The 27,619-nt window shown below is 41.0% G+C and overlaps 1 protein-coding gene and 1 long non-coding RNA gene across 7 annotated transcripts in view; both read right to left on the bottom strand.

Moving 5' to 3' along the window:
• The window catches only part of CTBP2 (C-terminal binding protein 2), a 205,315-nt gene that overhangs the window by 75,131 nt on the left and 102,565 nt on the right, over positions 1–27,619 (bottom strand). For 4 of the 6 annotated variants that reach the window (XM_083506116.1, XM_083506114.1, XM_083506115.1 and 1 more), the window contains one exon: positions 7,893–8,053. The exons of 1 other annotated variant lie outside the window; for it this stretch is intronic. In XM_083506116.1, the coding sequence (XP_083362242.1) occupies positions 7,893–7,950 (58 nt within the window). In that variant the 5' untranslated portion in view covers positions 7,951–8,053. Of the gene's footprint in view, positions 1–711; positions 4,109–7,892; positions 8,054–27,619 lie in introns of those variants that run through there. One more of the 6 variants, XM_083506113.1, reaches the window with a different exon arrangement.
• Positions 1–27,619, bottom strand: part of LOC310708210 — a 173,670-nt gene that overhangs the window by 75,131 nt on the left and 70,920 nt on the right. The gene's annotated exons all lie outside the window — the stretch shown is intronic.

Genomic DNA, 27,619 nt, shown 5'->3' with positions numbered 1-27,619 from the left:
CTTTCCCTGGGATAAAATAACAGTTGTTGTGCCCTACCACAGTCCTGGTTTAACAGGTTTTGTCATTTTCAATGGCACTTTTAATCTTAGCCAAAACTTGTTTCCAAGAAGGATAACGAACACTGCTGCAATACACAGGTATACACAGCGGTTATGATTTTCGCACGCTGCTATTGGGTAGTGTCTGTAGTGAGTTACAAACACACACAAATTCCTGGAGAATTTTTGGAACAGTTGTTAAACCTTTTTTAGAAAATGAATTCAAGAATGAGTGCTTATTCCACTCTTTTCCATATGTATTGTCCTAGAACCTTAAAGGCAGCCAGGGGGAGGGCGATGCAATTTCAAGAACCTTTTGTTATTTAACAAAACCAACTAAATTTCTTTTAACAGTGTGAACTCCCTTATGTCTAAAAGGAAACAAGATACTTCCTCTTGTACCAGGGCCACCTCCTCCCTCATTATATCTGTATATTATTGAACTACTAAAGGAAGATCAGGGCCAATGCTGAAGCAAAGCTAGTCAAATGCACACAGCTTCAGAACACAAACTTTCTTTTTTGTTTAACAGATGAGCTAGAGGCTTCTAGTGATTGCAGAGATTTATTCTTGAATATAAAGTGGCTTGGGAGCTACAACATGACTGCGAAGAAAAACCCAACTCCGCCCTGTGTTTCACATTTAATTAATTCTGAACCCAACCAGAGATACCTAATTTTCCACTTTGGGGGTTAGACACCCACAGAATTAGAGCATCTTGGAGAGGGGCTGTGGCTCAATGGTATGAGTGCATGCAAAAGGATCCAACCTCACCCACAGCTTCACTAGACAGGGCTCGGAAAAGACTCCAGTCTGAAAGCCTTAAGATCTGCTGCCAGTCAGCTTTGACAGCGCTGAAGTAGACCGACCAATGTCTGACTTGGCATAATGCAGCATGTTAACAAGTATTCTGTCTAGAGAACATTGCAGCTTCCTATGTAGATATTTAAATGTTTCCCAGGATCTGTCTATACTTTTCAGCATGTAACATGAAAACCAAGTCTACTTTTTAAAAAAGCAAGACACAACAAACATTTTGGAATTGGGTGTTGAGAAAAACAAACGCAAGCAAAATTATGTTCTCTCTTTATTGCTGCCTTTGTTACAAAAGAGGTAAAGCTCGGCGAGTTGTCAGGGCTTCATTCACCTGTTTTACGCTTCACTAAATGTAATGTACAAGATGTTTATCTACACAGCTTGTGTCACGTCTATCTCTTACTCTAAATTTCCTCATATAGATTTCCCTGCACTCAAACTTCAGATGCTGTAAGAAAAGGGAGCAACAGGTACACAGTTTGGAGAATTACATAGAAATGACTGCACATCTGCCTCCTTTGAAGCCTATGTAGCATCTCCTTTGCGGGTTAAGGGAATTTCACTTAAACCTGTGGGGAGCGTTCATTCTAACTACATATATACTGCTACTAACTAGCCTGGCCATCTGTAAGAGTGGGCTAAAATCCTGCCAGGCAAGGGTGGCTAGCTTATCCACCCACCCACCCTGAAGCTGTTGGACAACAATTTCCATCATCATTGACAGTGATGATTAGGGTCGGTGGAAGTTGGAACCCATAAATGTCTGGTGGGCCAAAGGTTAGCCACTTACAAAGATTAATCTATCCTGGATTTTAAATGAATTCAAAGAGGTATAAACACTACCAGTGCAAACTACCATTTATTTGCTAACAGGGATTGCAGGCAGTCTGCTGCCTTCTACAGTTCTGCTTCCCAGCCAAGCCAGGCTCTTTTCTCTTCAGAAGCCAAGAGAGAGAGAACAAGGATTACAGGGGATCAGAGGATGGCTTGGAGTCTTATGCTGTTGGTGCAGGCACAAACAGTAGCAGTGGCTGATGCCCCAAATCACCACCAGCACCAGAGTGCACAAGACAGGAAGTGAACTCTCCCCCCCCCCTTTCCCATGATACAGTGCCATTGACCACTACACCTGTATGAATCGCTATTCTGGGCCATGTGGAAGAAGACGTGGTCTAAGACTTCTGCTAAAAAGTTCTCATGGAGCACATGCAGTGCACATGGTCTGTAGTTGTATTAACGTACGTAATTCATAGGGCGGCCAGCATGCTGCAACATTTCGCATCCTGACATTTTGAACGCTACACTTCTCAAAACAGAGTGATTAAAACCGGGCTAGGGAATAATAAAGATACAGAAGTCATACCAGCAAGACTCAAAACCTGTACCTGCAGCTTAATACAAATTGTTATTCTTATGACTCCTGTATGATGCTGACCAACTGGACTCATTCACAGCAATTTAGCATATCATCATAGTCTTTTCCTTCTATACTTTGGGGCAAACTCATTTAAATCTCTAATGTTTGTTTCTGGAATTTGAAATGCCAGCATTAAAGGAATCCACCTGATTTCCTATGTGTTTATCATTCTGTAGTCTCAATATAATTACTAATGGTAGGCTGATGCATGGCTATGCTATGATCCCCATCTTGAGAACTGTCCCAGCACTCTCCCATCCATACCCTCCCATCCATAACAACAACTTATCACAAAGCAAGAACTAAGAATAGGGTAAGGTAAAGGTAAAGGGACCCCTGACAATTAGGTCCAGTCATGGACGACTCTGGGGTTGCGGCGCTCATCTCGCTTTATTGGCCGAGGGAGCTGGCGTACAGCTTCCGGGTCATGTGGCCAACATGACTAAGCCGCTTCTGGTGAGCCAGAGCAGCGCATGGAAACACCGTTTACCTTTCCGCTGGAGCAGTACCTATTTATCTACTTGCACTTTGTGCTTTCGAACTGCTAGGTTGGCAGGAGCTGGGACCGAGCAACAGGAGCTCACTCAGTTGTAATTGTCACTAAACAAAAATGCCAAACTTATGTTTGCCCAGGTATTCTTGTCTTACTTTTTTAAAGCATTAATGCATTGAACCTTAACCCTTTGATGTTCTCAATTTCTGTGTGTAACAGGCTAATCTTTTTGGGCTAATTCTTATAGCAATGAAAGCAATAATCTTTAGCAAATGGTCATTCCCGTCCCCCCCTTTGGAATAAGATGTGATAACCATATATAAAAAAAATGGTACATTTTATGCTGCACTGCATATTACCTTTGGACTAACAAGTATTTCTTTTAATCCATTCTACTGATTATAACGACCTCAAAGAAGATTTAAAGCAGGGAAAAGTCTCATCAGCCACCGTTATTCCTTATAATGGTTTAAAATATCTAAGTATATCGCACCAGGTAAAAAGCTGGATCTTTTTAACATTATACAATAATCATTATCCACAATCAACCAAAACAGTCACAGAAAAATTTGAAATGAATTGAAAACCCATGATCCTTATCCATGAAAAATTATTTTTCAGTATTATTTTTAAAGTACTTCTTAATTGCATTTAGTCATAATCTGTTTTTCCCATGTTTTAATAGCAGTTGCAAAAGCATGTTGTGCGGTGTGTGACAGCAGCAAATCCCTTCAGTGTAATTAAAATTGCAAACGTACTTGGCAAACGACAAATGGATTTCTGGGTTTATGTAAACTGCACCTTTACAGATTAGAGAGAGAGAAATATTGGCCAGAAAAAAACAGATGGAAAAGGAAGACTTGTAAAATCCATTGTTCAGAGGAAAATAATCTAAACTTCAATTGTATCTAATGCTTTGTGGGTTGGTTTGTCCTCTGATCCTCCTAAGTTTCTTGTACACTTAGCAACCACATCTGATAGCAAACATCAAACTGGAAGGGTGGCTTTTGAAAAATCTAAAGCCGCCTGATAGAACCCTTTTAAGTCAGGTTCAAAGTCTGCTTTAGAGATGAGATAGAGTACTACACCTGCGTGTTTATGGCATTCTGATGGGTAGGAGCACAGCTCTCTCCCTTCTGCAATACAATTCTGGCAGTTGTCAGCATTTTTTTCAGGATTACAAAGGAAGCATACTTTTGCTCTGCTCTGGAGAAGATAAACCCAATTTTGATTGGGTTAATTAAGCTGACAGGTGGAATGGCTTTAACATTTTTCTGTTATTACATGATGAAACGAAGACCCCCCCTTTTTTTTGCTGCCACAACTATGAGCTTTCTGCTTTGAGTTTAAAATTCACTTCTGTATGATAGAGAACATGGCTTTCCAAGAGATATCAGTATCAATAATGTGTTTCACAGGAGGCTTGTATGTGGACAACGGTCACTAGCATCAGCCTACTCTCGACTGATGGCTAAATAATTCAAGGCAAACTTAGAAGTAATGGGTGAAGGTATGTGAGCGTGGAGCGGAATAAGAGCACAAAACATTAAACAAAAACAACTGTTGTAGCAAAAGAAAGGCTGAAGAATCCTATGGTACCTTAAATGCTAGCAAATACCTCACATCTCAGGGTCAGGCCTACCACTGACAGTGTGAGAAGCCAAATGCTGGGCAGTGCAAAACAGCCTGCCCTGCACCACCTAAACTCACCTGCTGCCTTCAGGTATGTCAAAGGATGCTGTCACAATGCCACTGTTGAAGTAAAATTCAACTGCTTGTCTGTTCAACTTTTTATTGTGGAAGGTCATCTTGTCCTTTGCCTCGGACAGCAAAATATCTTGAATGGCTCCAGTTTTTTCTTTTTTAAAAAAAGAATTTAGCTTTCTATCCAATAAAACAGACTCTTGCCTACAAAAGCTTGTCCCACGGTACTCTTTGTAAATTATAATTATATTTGCATATTTCTAAGAGAACAAGGTTTTGTTTTTTAAAAATAAACTTCTGCCTCAGTCTCTAAACATTCAAATTTTACAATCCATGCCTAGGTTCGTTTTCTCTAGAATTCCTTATGGCTGAGGCAATTTTTCTACACAGGCTGCACCCTTAGATGTAGGTAATCACTTAGAAGACATGATTTAAGCTCTGGCTCATTGAATGTCCCTCTGTTCTTTTTCTCCCCCTGCCCACTGCCTGTAAAACATTTATAAGATGACCAGCAACTCTCATCATGGAGACGTATCAGTGAACCCATTAGAAAGTCTGACACTGTCGATCCTGGCACTACTTTTATTTGCCTCATAAGTAAATAAAAGATACACTGTCTAGACCAGCAGCAGAGATAGATTAACTACCAACAGTGTTTTGTTTCACACCAAACAATTATCCTGCACAAACCCATTAAGACAACGAAGAACGGAACAGGAGCAGTGCTTTGTGGACTGCAGTTGTCCAACCGCAATGAAACAAATCCCCAAAATCTAAGCTGTAACAGATCCCTACTTCAAAAAACATGTAGACATAGACTTTGGGAGACGGGACCTGAAGGAGCATTAAATTTATCTATGTTTATATAATTCATTTCAGACTTTTTCCCCCGACTAATTTTGCCAACAACAATACCTCACAAAAAGCCTGTCTAGTTGCAATCACTTTCGCATTCTGATTGATCTCAAACTCATGTACACACAAGTTCTCATTATGCTTGGTCATCACCATATTCTGTCAAAGCTGTTGAGCAAGGAAAGTGTCACTACAAAATCCTAGTCTAATTTCCTGGAGTGCCTGTTTTCTTTATTTAACATTACTTGAAAAATGCTGAGCAATACGGCAATCCATGGTAGACTATCCTTGGATGTTAATGCGCTCTCTAATGGTTTTGCATGCAACCTGAGGCACAAAAGCTTCTATCTACTGAAAAAGGTATGCTGAATTTTCCAACTGGAACTTGGAAGTATAACTGCAGGGCACTTGGCTGAAGTTCTCTGTCAAAAATTATGGCTCTTTTATAGAAAGAAAAATCATCTCTGAAAAACACTACAGTATCAACACAATACATGTGGCCATAAGTTTACATGCACCCTTATAGCCCAGGTGAATTCACTGCCAGCAGAAAATCAACTCTGATTATTCAAACCACCAAAAATCCTTACAGAGCTGAAATATGAACACTTTGCCATGTTTCCTTTTTTAGAAAAAGGATGTGTATTCTTCCTATTCTAATAAGAGTCATGTGAAACTGTGCAGCCTGCTGAGAAGCCAGAAGTTTAGGCTAGACAGCCCCACACCTGGAGAACTGCAGTTTTGAAATAGCTGTTTCCAAGAAGAAACCTATTTATTTGGAAGCTGCTGTGGATTGAGAGGTGGCAGGTAGCGGAAACAGGACCACTGCCAGCTAGAAGCTGAATACTAACTCCAGTCCTTCTTTACTGTGCCTGCACCTGGGAAACTACAGCCTGTTGGGGAGCCAAAGGTTGAGCCAGCTAGCCCTGTCCCGGACAGCAACTGTAGTAACTTTGCCACAGCTGTAATCAGTGCTTCCCCCCTAGAAAAATAGGTGAGGATACTCACCATGAGGTTGTTACAATAAGTGCCACACTTTATAACCCCCTTCCCCCCACAAAAGAGGTGTGTACCCTGAGTAACCCCTGGGGGGGAGTACTGCCTGTAGCTGTTTCCAGTGAAAAGTCTATTGTGTGTCCCATTGTTTGTGGATGGCAGCTGTGTTAGTGGGGAGAGCACACATGAACCCCATGAAGGTATACAAGTGTTAATTCATGGTGTGCCTGGGTTGCTGCTATTTTATATTTTTAATGATTTACTGCATGGTGCTTTTTTGTAGTTGTATTTACTATAATTTGATTGTATTATCTTACGTAAGACACTGTTCACAGCTTTGAAGGGCCAAAAAAGCAGTATGGAGATAAACCAATGATGATGGTGAGCAAATAGCTAACTAATTACAGTTGTACCTTGGTTCTGAAACAGCTTAGTTCCTGAATGTTTTGGCTCCCGAACGCCGCAAACGCGGAAGTGACTGTTCCGGTTTGCAAACTATTTTTGGAAGTCAAATGTCCAGAGGGGTTTCTGCGGCTTCTGATTGGCTGCAGGAGTTTCCTGCAGCCAATCAGAAGCTGTGCTTTGGTTTCCGAACATTTTGGAAGTTGAACGGACTTCCGGAACGGATTCCGTTTGACTTTCAAGGTACGACTGTACATCTACAACCACCTCACACGCTTTACTTGAGCTTTGGGGAACTACCACATATTGCAGAGAAGGGCAGGACTGCCACTAAAAAGACAACACCATGGGAAGTAACCTCCCCACACGACACCACACACCTAAACATTGCCTAGGAATTCATTACAAAATGTGCATTTCCTCATCACTGGCTGGTACTGGCAAAGACAGGGAAATGCTTTTCAAAACCATGGAGGCAAGCTGAAGCTGATATTATGGAATAATAGAAGGAAACCTGATACGGAGATCTATTTTTGGCAGCAACAATATTTCTTTGCCTTCATAGAAGTTACTGCAACAAATGTTCAAGGCTGGCATTCCACTGTTGCCGAGGTAGTTTTTATTATGTGTTTCCTAACTCTCTGCTTATTTTGTTTATTGTTAGGATTGATTTATTTTGTTGTGATTTGTATTTTTATCTCTAAACCGCCAAGTGTGATGTTGAAATAAACAAATAAAATGTTGACTTCTACCATTACTGAAAAACAGCCAAATGTAAACTGGAAGAATGGGAGAGGAACGTAATACTGTAATGCAAAGAGTCTTTACATTTTTCAAACCAAGTTATGTGGGTTTGGGATTTTCAAAGGATGTCTTAATTTTTTTTTACATTAGGAATAGATGTGGGATTATTCCAGCACCTGAACATTACCAAATAAAGGCAAGGTTTTGCATATTAACCAGCATGAAAATATATATACATATAATGTGAATTGTCTACAACTACAAGGTACAAATACATTGCCAGGGTGCAGCTCTCTGCTTAGTGTTGTATTTCTAAGAGGGCATTAGCACTGAACTAGCTTTCCATAAAATGAAATGCGAGATCGGCAAGTTTCCTAAAAGTCTTAGGAACTGTTCAGTAGATGTATAGGTTACATCAAGGCTTACCTTCACAAATTCTGTCCAATCGCTGCCGTTTGACTTTGTGTTTGTCCACAAGTGCCATTGCGCTACTGTGTTTTACAACTTTTGGAATCAAAGGATAAAGCAATCCCCCAAGAACTTATGGAAATTCACAGTAGTCCGAGTGCATAACGTCACTTTGAATCCTGCAACAAGAAGAGAGTTGTACATCGTTGGCCCTTTGTAAAACAACATCTGTATTGAAACTGTCTAGAAATGCTTCTCATATCATAAGAATGAAAACAGTTTTGGTGCATTTCGCTCCTAAGACAATGAGCTAAAATCTGGGTGCCGCAGGTTCACTGTGCAAGTGATGGGAAAAAATAGAAATGTTTGCACACATTTTTGTTTTAGGGCTAGATTTTTATTTCTAACTGCAACACAGCAGTTAGAAGTTCATACACTTTCCCCTAAAGTGCCCAAATGAGTGCTGTGGAAGCAGCATATCATAGCCAGTGGCGCTGCACCACAGTCATGCTTTGAAGACAAGAGAGCAAGCTGGCACCACGACACTAGCAACTGCCAGCTTCAATGCTTAAAGCATAACAGTGGTGTACTAACATGTTACATGGAATAGACATAGCCTTGCGGGAGCAGACTAATGCAGGGACAGGAGGAACATCCCCACGAAAAGACACACACAACTGCTGCCATTAAGGCATTTTGTTCACTATGGAGCCCTCATTACGCAAACTCCTGATGCAGATATGGAACAGCAAACGTTTAAATGGAACTGTAAAGAAGCGTTGCAGACACAGGATGGCTATAGCATCTACTCCTTCTGGAGACTGTATCTGCTTTTCATCTCAGACTTTGCCTTGTTGCTGCTGAAGCTATATACTAGTCTCTGTATGTCTGCCTTTATGGATTTTTACTATCATGCACTCTTGGTCATTTGAGCTTGATGTTGGTTGAACTAGACGTAAGAATGCTTACACTAGATATATTAACATATGTGTAATGCAATGCCCTTGTCAGCACAACCATTGAGGTTTTTTTTAGAAGGAAGCCCTTATCTATATGCACTGGGACTGCACCGTCATCTAGATTTTGTTGTACGGTATTTCAACTGTATATAGTAAGCTAGCTTTGCATACAGAGATATGAAGTCAAGGGTCTTTGATCATACCCTGGAGCAATGACCCTGCTGTCTCAACCAGAGCTTTTCAGTTGTTGTTTTTAAGTCCAAGCCCCAAGTTGCCGAGAATAAATGTGAAATGTGTTGCCTGTTTCCGATTAAGGCTTAGAAACCAGAGTCTACATCACTTTTGGTAGTCTGAGGTGGAACATCCCAGCTCAGCTTGTTCTTTGCCACAGCTTCCAGCTCATGTCCTCTTGCATTTCAAAACATCCTTTCCCCCAGTACATTCCTTCATGATGCTTCCTGCAAACCCACAGCCCAAGTAAATGCAATAAAAGATTCTAGAGCAGGCGTGGAGAACCTCCAGTCCACAGGCCTAATTAAGCCCAGCCCAGGTCCGAGTTTGGTCCATGAGGCTATTTCCCCCAATCCATGGCCACCTGCCCACATCCTGATGTCATATCAGGTGTGGGACAGGTAAGGAAAGGGCTACAAAAGTAAACTGGGGAACTTAAAACTGGCTGACAGCTGGGATCCGCATGCACTAAGGAGTCCACCATTGGAACTCGCTAGTGCAGTGCCGATCAGTTGAAAAGAAGGCTTCATTTTAAGGAGACTGCATCAAAGACTAACAGAAATCATTAAATACGTTTACAGAGATTTGGCCAGTTTATGTAAATAATATCTACCATACAAGTTTAATTTATTAATACTATTGACAAAATCTGGAATTTTAATTGAATTCCATTACACACACACGTAATTCACACCTTGCCCTTACATTCTACTGTGTTGATGCTAATCTTGATAATTTAGCTATAATTTATATAAGTCTATTTATTGGTGCCTAGTTTTATAATACCAGCAAATAACTTGTATGTGTGAGACCAATCTATAACAGAAATGGCTAACCTGTGGTCCTCCAGATGTTGCTGGATTCCTACTCCCATCAGCCTCAGCCAACACTGCCAAAGGTCATGGATGATGGGAGGTGTAGTACATCTGGAGGGCCACAGGCTAGCCAATCCCGACCTACAAGATGGTCTAATCTGTGCTGTAGCATGTGAAACAGCAAGGAGGAAAAAGCAGAGGATGTTAGAAAAAAGAGGTGCCGGAACTCACCAAGAATGCCTCCCTTGTTCTCTTATAATGGCAATGGCACCCCCCTGAGAGGTGCCAGAAGTGAGTTCTGGCTGAAAAAAAGCCCTGGCTCACACCATACTTAAATGAACTTGGAAAAAGTGAAAAGGAGAAAAAAGACCTTGTACCAACATCAGATTTCAGGCAACTGTATACCAAATGCATTAAAATTTTACCAAGTAAAACAACCCTACATGTGATTCCTTTCTGGATGACAAGGTGCTGGTGGTGGGGGAAATGTGACCCAGAATATGTTGTGTTTGACAATCTCAATATAGTACTTGCTCACTTGGGTGTCCTTTGAGGTTCCACTGATTGGTGCCTAAGTAATGTTTGTGAGAGGGCATACATTTGAAGCTTGGGTTCTAGAAGAGGTTTGAAGTTTCATATATGTATCTGCAGCTTCTTTCCCATAATGCTAAAATGGAACTTATCACTAGCACCTGTTAACAGCCTGGCAACCTTCCCTTAAGCCTCCCTAAGATCAGCACTATTCAGAAGTAAATTAATAGTAAAGTGGATTCTTTTGCAAGAGTCATGAACCTCAGCATAATTACTCAAAGAGCAAAGATAGCTGCAGGGTCCTTAAAAGCAAGTCTAATCAAATGTGAATGACAACATAGGTGCCTATAAAATACTATGCACACATAACAGGGAGTCAATTTATGAATGTGCAGTTTCTACAGGACGTCAAACTTCCACATAACTTACGCTCCATTAAAATCATTCCTGCTAATATAAAATTCAAGTAGTTCAGTGCTGAAGCAAAAAGAAGGGGTGGGGACTGATAAGTAAGAGGGAGGTATCAGGATGCTTAGATGAAATCCAATGTATGCTTTTAAAAATGTTATTTGGGGGCTGAAATACCCCCAAAATGATCTAGTGGAAGGGAAGAGAGATTTGACCTTTTGAACGTACAGTATCCTGGCTTCCACCCTTAACAAAAACTCTCCAGTTAGAGGGTGAGGATTCAATGCAACATTTTGATTCAGTTGTCCAGTGGTAGCTGGTGCCCACTAGTAGAGCAGAAGAGGCCAATAGGTGGAGCCACAGCCAATGACAGACCAAGCCACAGCTGATGGCAGGCGTAGTCAACTAATTCTAGCTTTGTCTCCATCCTTGCTGAGTTCTACAAGGGGCAACATTGAGACGAAGGAGGAGGAAGCCAATAGGCAGTGCCAACCCCTGGAGTGGATGTAAAATAAGACAGCGGACAGGTAGATACTGTCTGGTGTTCTAGATATAATATTAGAAATATTTTCAAACAACGTGTAGTATTTGCCCATGTCTATGAACATGCATGGGAAAGCAAAAGGTAATAGAAGCCATTTGGAAAGTTGCACTATATAGACAAGGTGCGGTTGAAACCTAAATTATATTGGAAAGTCGTATTTCCGATGAATGCAGTGTGGAAAGAGAGGCTCTCAATGAGTGGAAGGAGGTGTGAGGGGAGGGGTTGCCATGCAGGGCTGGCCCTACGGTGAGGGACAACAAGAACTGCCTCAGGTAGCAGGTGCTGAGGTGGGGGGAGTGGCCAGAGCTGGGAGTGCCCTGTGGCCTGCCCTGTTCCCCTATGCTAGCCTGCTTCCCTCAACTGCAGTAGAAGACACTGTCCTTTCACCAGGATTGGAGCAACAGTCAACTACCATTCCACTTGGCTTCTGTGTGTGCCTTGGGAGAGGGCACCATCCTGCCCTTCGCCTCAGGCAGCAAAATATCTGCTGCTGTGTAAGCGACTTCACATATGTTCTCCCCATTACTGCTCAAGAGATCCAAATATACTAGCAAGTTTCTGTGCATCATAGCCAATGTGGAGACTGGCGGGTAACTCGATCTACATTTGCATGACAATGATCATCTTGGGTCCACTGGTTAAATGCATCATCCAGATGGTGCTTGTCTCCATATTCAGGGCTACTGTCTGTCATGACTAGAGCTGAACTGGGGTCATTGTAGGTTTGTTTTGTAATATTGCTTTTAAAGAGTAATCCAACAGGTTTATACAAATGCCATTAAGGGATGAGTATTATCACAACGTTTTGCAGGTCTGGGTAATGCTGCCTCCTTACAGCTATGATCCTATCTGTTTGTCTAACACAGCATCCCAGAAGGAAGTTCAGCTTCAGTTTGCCAGAAACTGTTGGCTATTAATAGTTAACAAATGCAATAGGATACTATTGTGGGGTTTGGGAGGGTGGGGGAGAAGACTGTAACAAATCTACTGCCTAGCAGGATCACAATTTCACGGAGATTATTGTTATTATTATAGATGGTTATCAATTATGCATCACGTTGATAGTTAATTTATAAAAGGAACAGGGGCTTACTGGTGCCGCTGAATACTGACTGATAGGAGATGGGCGATTTCCTGGTAGTTAATGGCCAATTTCCCAGCAATACGACTGCAGCATAATCACAGAGATTTATAGTAATAATTAATTGATTTTCCCCTCAAAATGTGAAGATTCTAAAGACCGTGATTCCCAGTCCTATTAATAATTAATCCTGCATTTTTTAAAAAAAATACCTAAACTCCGAATTCAAGGCAAAGGGGGTTTTTAAGGGAAGAGTTTATTGTATTACCAATAAAAGGGGGGAGGGACCTATGTACATAAATAAAAGGTTACAGCAGATAAATACAGTAGATAAATAGAAGTGAAGTAATCTTCACTGTCAACATTTCTCAGTTTAATGAAAGCACTCTTCACATTCTAACAGGAATAGGGCAGTAGAATAAAAAGCAGGAACAAGTCTGTATGGGCTCGACTAGTAGAAAGTTAGTTTATATCAGGTATGAGCAACTTTATGGTTCAAAATGCAACATATGAGAGCTGGGACCAACTTTGAAGATGAAGAAATAGGGGAAAGTGTGCAGGCATACAAGAAGAGAAAGAAACTCCCCGTCATCGAGTCATACATGAGATGCAGAGAATCACACAATTCCCCATGATGTACAGAGTACCTCTTGCTTGTGGGAGAAGTACAAATGGTATCCTTTACTCCGCTAAATATTCAAGCAAGGAACAGACAAGCAAGCCTCACTATAACTTCTACCACCGCAGCTGCCACCTTCAGTTTTTAACAGTTTCTGCGTCATCTGTAGGATACCTGTCTCTGCTCTATACAGGATAGACCCATAATTTCATCTTTCTGTTGCTTCACCCGGGCAGATATCAAACCAGTCTCAGCCATGCACTGTAAACGAGTTAATCCAGAGATATACTATGACAGGGCAGAAGAAGTTCCATTCAGGGGAAACAAGATTTGAAGTGATGGACCCTGAACTTGATATTATTTCACTGCAGCAGGGACATCTTACCATCTGGGTTCTCAGTCAGAGACAATTCCAGAGATGCAAACAAGTAGCAAATGGTATGGCTAGCATAGATACTATGATATTACAGAGTCAAACATCAATACTGTGAACACGTTCTGTATGTTACCAGCAGTGTGGTCCTGGCAGCGATGGCAATCAAAACAGAGCCTGGCGTTTCTGTCTCTCTCATTACCAAGCACCAGCCTTAAACACACAATTTAAAACAAATTCTTGAGAACAACAATTTTAATGGCTTCATTATTTCCAAAGCTGAAAATCTCTGCATGTAAAATATTTGCACTTAAGCCAACTGCACATGACAACAGCAGGAACTCTTAGATCATCAGGAACACAGAAGAATTACAAAGGAAAGAAAAACCTTACTACTTTTCCATGGTAATTAGAAAATGTAATAAATCTTTTAAGGCATGCAAATTGGAGAGCTGCACTAAAAAGAGAAAAAGACATCCAGAACCTTAAAACGATTGCATTTATTAGGAGCAAAGGTAAGGAGGGTTTCAAAACACACCACTTCAAAAAACACACAAACATGACTTCGAAAAGTAAAGGAAACAAAAATTTTTAAAAATCTGTGTTCAGTTTTTGCTCTCAGGCTTCACACAAAAAGGTCTGCTTCAAAAATCAAGCCAAGTACACAAGTCCTTTGTTGTACATACTGGTGCTTGATAAACACAAATCTGAAATGGCAATGATCCTTCTACGATACAGTTACCATGGAATAAGTGAAAAGTTACATAATTTCATAAACTATACTTCAATCATTGAGTAACCCTGTAAAATGCACTCCAACCAAGCTTTGTAGGAGCTTGTGCAGCCAATACTCCTAAATCAATAGTGTGATCATACACTTCCCTTGCCAGTCCCCAAACGCTCTAGGAGGAAAACTTCTCTGCCTATAACTATTTCCAAAAAGTTAGATCCTCACTGAGCTTAGCAATAGCATTTATTGATGATGTTGTACTGGCTTGGATCCAGAAGAAAGCAAAACAGGGCAAGCTTGCACTACGGGGCTTTCACATCACACCCCGCTGAGACCCCTGAAAAGCCTAAGGGTCAGGGACGAAGTGCAGAGGGATGCAATGTGGAAATCAGAAGAAATCAGGAGTAGGGCTTCTGTACTGGAAAGGAAAGGGCAGTTTGAAGCTGCAGGCAGATGTACAAACAAATAAAAATGTACAAGCAAGAATACATACAACTCAGCAAGAGATAACAGTCTGTTGTCCTCTCATGTGGGATTATGGAGGGAAATGAATCCCTTTCATTTCCCCCACCAAAACAAAAAACAAAAACTGGACCTATTTGCGATTTGGCAGCTTAATCCGCTCTGGAAATGCTTATAAGACTATAAATTTCATCCATTTTGGCCAAAAGGGTTATAGCTGTTTTTCGATTCCCCATTATAACGGATGGGAAACACAGGCCTTAGCTTTGCATGGAGCAGCTCAGAATTCAAATTAAAGATCAAAGAGAACAGAGCAACTCAGAGATCAAAATTATACACAGCTACAAGGTGAATCTTGGGTCCCATGCACATCCCTAATAAATAGCTCTCCAGTTTCTTAAGTAATATTTTATTACAAGATATTGATCTCTCGTGTCTCTTATTTATGAACTTGCATAGTTCACTTGGGAGTACACTGCACAGAGTGAATCTCTCCAGTCTATTTCCATGACTGAACTTGAGAGGAGAAAGCAGCTGCATCAGCCAGACTAGAAGTGAACTGGCAGATGTATGAATCCAGACCATAGCTGTCAACTTTTCCCTTTTGCGAAGAATCCTATTTGAAATAAGGGAATTTCCCTTTAAAAAAGGGAAACGTTGACAGCTATGATCCAGACTGGAGTCCTGATATTGAGCTGCAGCTTTTCAACCAGGTTCCACTAAAGAACTGGTCCCTTCCACCAGTGGCCTTATACTCCCCAGGGCAGGCAACACAAAAGGCAGGAGGTGGCTGAGATGCAATCATATGTAAAGCTCCAGACCAGAGGATTAAAACATTCAAAGCTCCCCACTCTTCAAGAAAGAGGTAGCACATGTGTATGGTAATGTGGCCCAAGAGGCATCAAGGGCCTCAGCTGATGTTCAGACTTTGTCAAGTGAAGTGGTCTGCTTGGAGCTATCTCAGGTTCCATAACTCTAATCTGTTCCTACCTGACCAAAGGATCAACAGGGATTTGCCATGCCCCAAGGACTCCTACTTTTGGTCATATTAAAATACCTTTCTGAGTCTTCATCAACATACAAGAAGATACCCTCTAACTCAGGGGTCAGCAAACTTTTTCAGCAGGGGCTGGTTGACTGTCCCTCAGACCTTGTGGGGGACCAGACTATATTTTGAAAGGGAAAAAATGAACGAATTCCTATGCCCCACAAATAACCCAGAGATGCATTTTAAATAAAAGCACACATTCTACTAATGTAAAAACACCAGGCAGGCCCCACACATAACCCAGAGATGCATTTTAAATAAAAAGACACACTCTACTCTCCAGGACCATCCGTGGGCCAGATTTAGAAGGCTATTGGGTCTGATTCAGCCCCCGGGCCTTAGTTTGCCTACTCATGCTCTAAAAAAACCAATTCCATATCATTTAAACCAGTATAAAAAGCACAAAACACAATGCCTATGAAATCTGTAAGTACATCACTACATGTTTAAACACTCTGAAGATAAAGGCACCAATTACGCTGTAACTGTACAAATTAAAACAGTTTCCATGATTGGGCCCATCCCATTTAAGTTTGACAGGTGCCCATGATGATACCATGCAGTGATAAGAGCCTGTTTTTAAAACCTGCTGGAGTAAAACAAGCTCCCCAAGCCAGGATTTGGGGTGGCATAGATATGCTAGGGAAACAACAGAAACACAGAGGGGATTCCTCTTTAATAAAAAGATTTCCATTAGTTGAGCAGGATACACACACCTACTACTTCTTCTAAATGATCTCTACGCAATCTGAAAATAAAACACAATTCTAAAACAGTAGTAGTAAGTAGGCTAAGCACAACTGAAAGCAGAGAGAGCAATTAACGCATACATATATGCACCGTTTCAGCATATAATGAAATCTGAGTGCGAAAAGATCACACAGGGGGGAAACTGTAATTCTTTGGTCTTCAGCAAGATTAGGAAACAACTGAAGTGATTTACATATAGTAATTGCATGTCCTTGCTAGTCTCCAGCGGCGTCTTTCAAAATTTAAATTTCCCTGAAAGTGCTCGGACATTACCCCAGACATTTATTTATTTATTTATTGGTGGGGGATTACTTAACCATGACAGCATGAGAAGTAATAACATATTGCAAAAAAAAATTATTTCAGTTCTTCTTAGGATTGCGTTTTAAATACCCACAGTCCATGACAGAACAAAGAACGAGGAGGGTGTTATACCCAACGCGAAGAAGGGTCTCTTCCAACAACAGTGAAATGGGCACTGCTCAGTAATGTATTTGGCCTGTGGATATCCTTGCAATTGAACTGAAGGCATGAAATCCACCTGCTGCTTAAATTGTGAACACCTCCATTACTATTACTTATTTATTTGATTACTTGCCCAACCTTCACCCTGAGACCGAATCTTTCATTTTTTTTATATGTCCATCAGAAATGCACATATATGAAATGAAAGAAGCAAATACAAAGGGCAAATTCAATAACAGATGCAGATTAGCAGACTAAGCATACAGTGAGAAAAGTACCGATCCTTGGTTATGTATAAAATAACACTAGTTTTTGTTTGTTTTGCACATGATAATGATCACATTTTGTATTTTGTTATCCTTGCCCAGCATGGGCTTACCAGAATGAGGAAATGAATGGGGTATGTGTTTATTGATATACTAAAGGTAAAGGTAAAGGGACCCCTGACTATTAGGTTCAGTCACGGACAACTCTGGGGTTGCTGCGCTCATCTCGCTTTACTGGCTGAGGGAGCCGGCGTACAGCTTCTGGGTCATGTGGCCAGGATGACTAAGCCGCTTCTGGCAAACCAGAGCAGCGCACGGAAACGCTGTTTACTTTCCCATTGGAACAGTACCTATTCATCTACTTGCACTTTGATGTGCTTTTGAACTGCTAGGTTGGCAGGATTGGCAGGAGCTGGGACTGAACTACGGGAGATCACCCCGTTGCAGGGATTCAAACCGCCAACCTTCTGATCGGCAAGCCCTCAGAAGGGCTCAGAAGGCCACCCGTGTCCCTGATAAACTACTAGTTTCTAAAGAGAGAGAGAGAAGAATCTAGAGTTCATGTTTTTTTGCTCCCTGAGCACACAAAACTGCATAATCCCAATAAGAAAAATGTATTTCATGAACAGAACTGATATTGATATTATCTTATCTATTCAGTAGTGGATAGTGGAGACTGGTTCCATCTCACCTGTACAGTTTCTTCCTTTGTGTTGAAGGTTTGTGATCCTAACAGGGGAGGAGGTTAGAGGCTATGGTCTTATCAGCGGGAGCCAAACAAAAAGCATCAGATTTTGATAAATGGAGACATTTGTTTCTACTGAATCATTTTCCTTGGTCACTATAATTGCTTTCAATGGAAAAACACTGTTCTTTTCTCATTTCAAGTGAATAATAAAATCTGTTAGAAGTTTATAGGAGATCAAACTTAAATAAGGACCAAAGTGGTTGACCACATTGTCTCCAGGTTCCTTCCCATTGCATAACCATTTGCTCTGTCCACTAGCTACAAACTAACAAACAAACACTTCCACAGAACTACAACTTTGTTACTGTGAACTGCACAGAAAAGTAAACAAGATGAACTATGTTACTGAGTCAAATTCTATTCTAAATCTTCTGGCTGCTTTAGCTGAGACTTAGCAGTTTCTATTGTCTAGGAAACAGCAGGAAGTAATAAGACCAGTCCATCCAACTGCCTTTACATTTTTCCAACACAATTAACCAGCAACCAGTTCTAAATTTGGTAGGACTGAAACCACCCAGTATCCATCAAGCCCCAAACCCTCAGAGAGGCCGTTTTCTTTCTCTTCTGATATGAAAATGCATACATGGATAAATACTTTCCCGACAAACTAAGTGAAATAAAACAAACAAACAAAAAACCCTCAGAGTACATGAATGAAAAAATTACATAGCTAGAAAAAGAAAATACTTCTATAGGAGCAATTCTATTACATAAAAGTCACAGCCATGAGATATCTTCAAGACCCACTCTTGAGAGATTCTGGAGATTGGACATTTCTGTGGATAATGAGAACATTTACAATGTTGTTAGGTTGAGGTGGTGATGGTGGGGAGAGTAAACAATATAAATCTTTTATCTCCACACTAGAAAGAATATGCTGACTGCTGATTGATAAGTAACACAGGAAAAAATCTCTTATGAAAAGGTCAGTATTTTGCGGTGGTCCATTTTTTAATCCTGACACTGAGAGAACGTTCCAAATGGACAATTGGTTTCACACAAAATGGGAAAGAGTATCATTTCCTTCAGTTCTTTGAGTAAACAAACCATTTTACCAGACTAGCCAGTGAACTGCTCATACAACTATTTTTGTGGCCTTCTGTCACAAGAATCACTGGCTTCATCATGTGCTGAAGTAGGCTGTGTCCTAATCATCACTAAGATAACTTGTTCATCACTTATGCACCTTTAACAAATAAAAAGCTTTCAGGTGGGATGGGAAAGGAACGCCAAATGCATGTGAGTATAAAAAGGGTGAAAAAGCAGGCTACAGGTAGTACTGTTTCTGTGTTCATTCCCAAAATCATTGGACAATGATGGTCAAACAATTTAGCTGTGTTGCCATCTTGGCACTGCTGGAAGGGTTGTCTTCTACCAAAAGCCTCTTCCTAATACCCTACCTGCTGTCTGTGTACCTGTGAACCATACCCTGCCTGTCAACTACAATGACTTGGAATCACTGGAACACCAAGGCCCCACTTGGGGCACCTGCCTGAACAATTGCTCTCTTGCCACTGAGCGTGACCTGGAAGTCAGCTGCAGCATGTAAACATTGCTGATGGACTTTACATAAGATTGGGTGGTCTGAAAGTAACAGTCTGTGAAACAACCCATTTTATCATTATTATATGGACATGGCAGTGATCAGAGGCCACTAAGTATTAATATGCCTTTTATCTCACAAACATAGACTTTTAGTGTTAACAGTTTTTTTAAAAAATCTAAATGGCTCAGAAGGGAGAATAAAGATTTTCTAGAAATAGATTGAGAATAGTACAGGTAAAAGCAGGCTCAGCAGAACCTGTGATCTTGATAAACCTTCTGTTTTGGATGCTTGCCTGTGTCTGTGAAGAGCAGGCCAAAATGTACAGTTTATACCTTTGTAGTGTCAGGCTGCATGTTCTACAAGTCTGGGTTAATGCGTTTTTCTGAGCTGTTTACATTAACTGATCAAGCAAGCATATAAAGCAGTCCAGCATTTTCCACCACAGTAGGTTAGGGAGTGATAGGCTTATTCATGTCAACTCAATTCAGAACCAGTTTGTATGCATCTGATAACATGTACACAGCACTACTGCCTCTTTGGGAGTTTTAATTAGCTTCACCTGCATCAACTCCACAGCATCAGCCGTAGTGGAAAGCTACCTGAAAATTCAAGTCCAACAAACATGCCTGGTACAAGAAAGGGTGTTTCAGAACAGGCTGGCAAGAGGTGGTGGAGGGGAGATGAGGAATGACAACAACCACGTAAAATATTTGAAATAAGCAGTTGCTGACTACTCCAAATAGAGAAGATATTCACCAGACGAAAAAGACTGCATAATCACGTAATTTGGTCATGCGCTACAAAGCAATCAACAATACATTTGGTAAGGGATTAACATCAAAGAACTGCTCATATATCTATATAAAGCAGCTAGATTTGGGTGACTGGGTCTGCTGAATGCTCAACATGCATGCTCAGAACCTCATCTAATACTTCAAGCTCTGGAAGAACTTCTCAGGGAAACAGTACATGAGTCACAATATTGAGACAATCTGGACAAATTCCAGCAGGTAATTATGAATTTTGGTGACATTACTGTTTTTTGCCGAAAATGCTGAGTTACTTTAGATAGGAGGTCTTACACAACAGTGCACTACGGGGAGGGGGGACGGTTTGGAGGAGCTTGCACTACAATTCACCTGCAACTCTGTGCAGTTCAACATATGTTTTACTAGGCTATATTTAGTTGTGTACACCATTCATCATGGCTGACGGGATCTCCAGGGAGATCCGTTTTCTATCTTTCTCAGTGATACCACTGACAAGGTAGCCAAAGTGCCAAAATGGAAGGAAGAGCCTGCAATAGAGGCATTTTCCATTATAATCAGGGGGTACAATTTAACCCATGACCATGTCATAGTGTTTTGGCTCAGGAGGGTTGGACCTAGGTGCTGGGTATTAAAAATACTTTGCATCCACAGTAATAATTTAATAGTTCCCTGCTAGAACTAGACTACAGAGAACTTCATTTCAAGTATCCTCGATCACAGCTACTGTTTTTCACTTTTCACATTAAGGGTCACAAAATAACAAAGAGAGACTGAAAGTAACTGCAGCTAGAATGACTGGGAAAGCTATATTGTTATAATCAAAGATAAAAAACTACAGGGGAGAAAAATGTAGCAAGTCTGTTCCTTTACTCTGGTGGAAGAAGCAAAAATGCTAGAGGTTAAACATCAGCAGAGTGTTTCAGTAATAACTGTGATTCCTGACAGCTGGAAATAAAGTACATTTCTCTTCAATGAACTTTATTTCAAGACAGGACCAAAATCTTATAAGGCTTTTACACAAGATGACATCAATTTTAAGCAAACAGCTGAAATATACAAGTGAATCAGATATTCTTGCTTAAATGCAGCTGTGTATTGTGTGGTGTCCCCCCCCCAATGAATGAATGAATGAATGAATGAATGAATGAAGTGCTAAGCATCAATGCAGATCATATAACTAGATGGTGCCTGCCTTAAAGTATCCCAAAGGAGTGTTTTTGTATATATAGTGGTTGCATCTTTAGCGGAACATAAAAAGGGAAAATTAGAAAAATGGAAAGAATAAACGTCTCTGCATGCAGAAAAAATAAGGTGGGTGATGGAATGCAAAATAGAAACCAAAGAGCAGCCAAAAAAGAGAGAAGAATAATGCAAACAGGGCTGAGAAAGAGAATGAACTAAAATATGGGAAGACTCAACAGAAGGGAAAGTCTACATATCAGCAATGTTTGGCGCCTGAAAATGAAAAGCCTTAGCTTACAGTATAATGTCAGAAACATAAAAGGAAGGATCAAAAGATAACACTAAGAACTCTTGCTTGTGGAGAAAAGGAAACAACACCAAAACACAAAGAAGCAAAGAGAATGGGAAGAAAAGGGTCTACAGCAGAGGGATCCAATGCGCAGCCCATGGACTGCATGGGTTCTGTGTCTAAATACTCTTAAGGTCTACTTGGTATGAAAAGTTGGAAGTCTTGTGCTAGAAATTCAGAATTTAAAGACTTAAAGGAATGCATGGAAACAGAGACGGTGAGATGATGATGACGACGACAACGACAACAACAACAACAACAACAACAACATTTTATTTATATCCCGCCCTCCCCAGCCAAAGCCGGGCTCAGAGCGGCTAACATCAAATGTATAATACATTAACATAAAATCAGACAATCAATTAAAATACATCCTCAAATCAAGTCAGGATCAGAATAAAATCCAATCGGATGGCAACCCGCAGCGAGGACCCTGTAAGGAGTCTCGCCGCGGCCTTCTGCACCCGCTGGAGTTTCTGGGTCAGTCTCAAGGGCAGCCCCATGTAGAGCAAGTTACAATATTCCAGTCTGGAGGTGACCGTCGCGTGGATCACAGTGGCTAGGTCAGGGCGAGAGAGGTAAGGAGCCAACTGCTTAGCTTGGCGGAGATGAAAAAATGCCGCCTTTGTTGTAGCTGCAATCTGCGCCTCCATGGAAAGGGAGGTGTCAAAGATTACACCCAAACTCTTAACGGACGGTGCTGGCACTAATTGCACCCCCGCAAGAGATGGGAGTTGACCCCCCAATCCCATATCGTCCCTTCCCAGCCAAAGGACCTCTGTCTTAGAAGGATTTAACTTCAACCGGCTCCCACGTAACCATCCAGCCACAGCTTCCAAACATCTGATCAGTGTGTCTGGGGCAGAGTCAGGATGGCCATCCATCAACAGATAGCATACTGATGGCAGCCCAGCCCAAAACTTCAGACAAGCTGGGCGAGGGGGTGCATAAAGATGCTGAAAAGCATCGGGGAGAGTATTGCACCCTGAGGCACTCCACACACCAAGAAGTGGCACGATGACAGTTCCCTCCCAAGCGCCACCCTCTGTCCCCGACCAGAGAGAAACGAGCGCAGCCATTGAAGGACTGTGCCCTGGATCCCCACGTTGGCAAGGCGGTGGTCCAGGAGTTCGTGATCGACCATGTCGAAAGCTGCTGACAGATCTAGAAGAATCAGCAGCCCCGACCCGCCTCGATCCAGCTGCCTACGGAGATCATCTGTTACGGCGACCAGAGCCGTCTCGGTCCCATGACCAGTGCGGAAGCCAGACTGGAATGGATCCAGGGCCGATGTTGAAACATTTTGTTAACTTGTTATAATTATTACTGTTTATATTCATCATAATAATAACTATTATTATTTCACATTTATAATTATTAATAATAATATGTGTTTTAAATAAATAAATCCCTTTTAGGGTACTTATTCTGCCAAAGTCACATACTATATCCATACTATATCTGAAACATCTGTGTTTGTGCCCACCCTGGGCTCCCTTTAGGAAGAAGGGGAGAGTATAAATTTAATAATATCAAATATGAAACAGTAACAATATGGTTACAAAAACTACATCGGATCAAATATAAAAGATATATGAAACCAGCCATAAAAAGAAATCCAATCAGCCTAATGTTTCCTCCTGTCTTTCCACATTCCCTCTTTCAAATGGTTTTCAGGTCAAATAAAAACCATAGCTTTCTATTTTAGATTTAACAAACTGTGGTTTGTCACAAAAAGGGAACTTTGGTAAGTACTGGAAGACAGAGGATGAGGGGGCAAGGAAGCAGAGATTCCCAGAGCTGGTTCATATAATGTCACATTGGTGACTGGTGTGTTTTAACCAGCTAGTGATATATTTACAAATCATGATGAAAAGTGCACCCCTAAAGCACTTTACTGGGCTAGATGAAAAAGTAAAGAAAGTCCACATATCTCACTGATTTCAGAACTGTCAACACTGAGCTGCTGCATGCTGCAGAGGGTATGTAAATCAACCACTTTAGAAATTACAATTTAATTTAAGTTTCCCAGTAAAGAGCTCTGTGATAAAACACACATATAAGCAGGTATTTGCTGACCTGAGCAAAACACCAAGCTTCAAAGACAAACCCAAACAACCAGTCGGGAATAAAGAACCACAATATATAAAATTGACGCCATACACAAACTGCACCACAGTATATTACAGGGCAATCTGAACTGTGTGTGCCAATGAATATTTATTAATTTAAGGAAAGAAAGAAAATAATGAAATTCTTCAAACCCTAAAAGAATGTTTCTGCACAATGTTTGTCTAAGACTACAGTAATAAAGTTCACACCCCACACCAAATCCTGTGCATTGTCAATTTGTCTGTGATTTGAACGTTTCACGGTGGAATTTGTGATCTTCTGATGTTCTTGGACTCTAAGTTCCATTAGCCCCACCCCGCATAATCAGGCACAATAGGCTAACATCTGGAGGGCCACAGGTTTCCCAACCCTGCTGAAGACCCCATGAAATGTGCTCATTGCAGAATAAGTGGCAGCACATGAATAAAGTAGTTGCCACCTGAGATTTCTTCTGAAACAAGCCTTTCTCTGAACCTCTTATCTATAGTGCCAAGTGTATCAAACACAAATAATGTTATACACTCACAAAGCACTTTTGTATTGTATTTCTGATGCACAGAGATGCTGTGTTCTTGATGTGGGGGGTTGTGATGTTTTTAACATGGTATGTGCAATAAAATAGTATTTTTAAGCAAATAATAATAATAATAAACCTCCCTGTAGTAATTGTGCAAATTACAGTTTTACTGCAATTTTATAAAAATGTGTGAAAGCCAGTTTTGATATTTACCAGGTGCCCTTCCTTTATTCATGAATTTCCCTGCAGCACAACAGCCAATAAAGTTTGCAAGCATGTGAATTTCATCATTCATCCTGCAAGCAGGTATACAAAAGAATTAGTCCAAAACCCTTTCCTTGACTTTGAGTCAAATCTCACTTAACTCCAAGTTCCAGGCTGGCCTCTGAGTTGATTTTCTGCAGTCAACAGAGAAGCCACTAGGAAACACATTTCCTATACACATTTCCTATAATTTACACATACACATTTCCTGTAATTTACCCTGTGTCATATGCTTACTTGGCCATTAGAGGGCATTTTATACTAGAGTGAGTGGTCCACATGCAGCTATTGAGCTGCATTAGTAAGCCTCATCAGCAGATGCTTAAAAACGGAGGGAGTTTTCTGTCAACTTTCATTTCATGACTGTCACTTCTCAACCTTTGCTTTCACAGGTACATAGGTACATAGTAACTCTCATTCATATATATATATATATATATATATATATATATATATATATATGTGCGCAAGAGCAAGGACAAGAGAAGATGGCCAGGAGACATAAAAGACTTTAGTTAAGCACTTACAAGACATGCAGTTAAGCGCTGCAACAACCAGAGTGGATTCTCTCCCAACCACTAGAAGCAATAAACCCATCCATTGTTAATCTCAAAAGCAGCAAATTAGTATTTTTTTAATTTTTCCAAAAATGATTAACTGTGGAAAAACTGTAAACAGTGTCAGAGCACTATTATCTGTTTCCTGAGCTGAAGGTTAGAGCTCTTATCGCTCTTTCGGTGGCGAAGAAAGGAAAGCTGAACTTTCGAACTGTCAAATAGATAAGCCACGGCCACTTACATTCTGGCGGTTCTCTCTCGTTATTAATGTATACTGAACATGCAGTCAATTTGTCTTAAGATGCTCTTGGAAAGGGCTCTAAAGGCACATTTATTCATTTCCCTGGGTATGAAGGCATAATATCTCTTTCCATGTAAACATGCGGGGGAGGGGCAGGGAGAGAAGCCTTTAAAATTTATAGCATAGAAACAATAAAAAATCATGAAGATACATTTACACATTATGAAGATCAGACTGAAATGCCACAGTAGTAGGAATGATGCAGTCCAGGACACTGTCAGTTTTCTGCTACTGCAAGTACCCTTTTTACAATGCAGTTGTGTATGTGGTCCATAAATCATTGTGCAGAGGGCTGAAATCTTGGCCCTACTTTGCCAACTTCCACAACCCTGTTATAAATCTTAACTTCTGACTGTTGTCAAGACCCATTCCAAGAAGCCACAAAGTTCTACTTGCCATTTGCGTTTCATTACCACAAATAAAACTTTCTCTATAACACTTCAAGAACAGGAATTTGCCTCACATGACCCGGGGCGATTGCACTACAGTCTTCTCAGTGTACTAACTCTCTCTTAATATATTACACCAGATACATTTATGTAGTATGACATTACCTTCGTGGTGTGCATTATCTGACTACACTGAAAATGGAGACTTTAGTATTCAACACTGCAGTTCATTCTGGGGAGGTCTAACAAACTCCAAGACTGGGTTCCACAGAATGCCTGTTGTCCAATCCAACCTTAAGTCAACAATCCCTTTTATACACAGTATCTGCCTTTATTTAATTAATTAACCGTATTTAAAAGCATTTCTAAGTGGTGTACCCTATGTACAATATTTTTAAAAATCCACTAAAACAAAAATACAACTTAAAACCAATAAAACAATATAAAAACATATCAAAGCAAGTAAAACAGAGATTCAGGGGATTCATCCACATAAATCAGGGTCTATCTTACATGTCAGGGAAAGCCTGGGCAAAAAGATCCGTCTTTACAAGATGTCCGAACAAGCAGTGGTTCTGCTTCATATATAGCAGAGCAAAGGCATTTAACAGGGGTAACAGCACAAAGTGCCTGTTTTCAAGTTCACCACCCTATGATAGTCTGTCAGTTGCAGAGCCACAAGCAGAATCTTCCTAGATGATCTAAGTCAGGGTGGTCCAACATGTGGCCCACAAGGCCTTTTCTAGTGGCTCCTGCTGAAGCTGCAGAGAACTGGAAGAAACAACGTGAAAGCCTTGCCCTGGTTTGCTCGTGACAACCACAAGCTGCCCACCCCAGCTGCAGCTGAGAATCTTCCTTGGGGGTGGGATAAGGAGAGAGAAAGTAGGAGGGAGGGAGAAAAAAAGAAAGGAAAGAAGCGAAAGGGTTTCTCCAGCCAGACCAGCACTGTCTTCCTCATATGTGTGGGGTGGGCATTTGGAGAGGATCACTAACTTAGCCTAGAGGGAGTAAGCGCACATGGGGTGGTTGTGAGTGTGTTGCATATTTTGGAGGCAGCAGCGGCACTAAAAGGAGGAGTGGCAAATGAGGGGGAAGGGGAGTTTGGTAATCTGCCCAGCAGCCACAGCGGGTTGCTCATTTGCACACGCTTTTTCTCTCTCCTCCTGCCCCCCTGCCCGATGCTGCCCCACTGAGAGCTGGTAAGAACTCCCTTGCTTTCTCCCTCTCCCTTCTCCTTCCTGCCTGGAGCCTCGCCTGCATCCAGCAACTCCCCTCACAGCAGCCTTCTTGCTTTTGGATCTGATCTGTTTCATAAATAAATATATTAAATTTATTAACTGTGTGTTTAATTTTATAGATAGATGATGGACATATAGATAGAGTATATTAAATAATATTAACTATATTGCAAACACTTTAATTTATGATACGGAAATTTAATTCAGTGTGCGGCCCTGGGTTCTGTGTCAAAGTACTTTTGTGGCCCACCTAGTCTGACAAGATTGGACCACCCTGACCTAAATGATCTTCTAAATCTATACAGGGGCAGGTGTTCTTTCAGGTAATGTGGTTCCAAGATGTTCAGGGCTTCACATATTTACAAGAGCTTGAACACGGCTTGGTATCTGATTGGCAGTCAGTGCAGTTCCTTTGGCACAGGTATAATACATGCACATCTAAGTGGTTCACTCAACTACCAGGTCACAGCATTCTGCACCAGCTGCAGCT

Source organism: Podarcis liolepis, assembly GCF_965112155.1.
Source record: "Podarcis liolepis genome assembly, chromosome: 5".
NCBI lineage: Eukaryota > Metazoa > Chordata > Lepidosauria > Squamata > Lacertidae > Podarcis > Podarcis liolepis.
The sequence above is the reverse complement of the archived record's forward strand: the minus strand, read 5'-3'. Positions and strand labels throughout refer to the sequence as shown.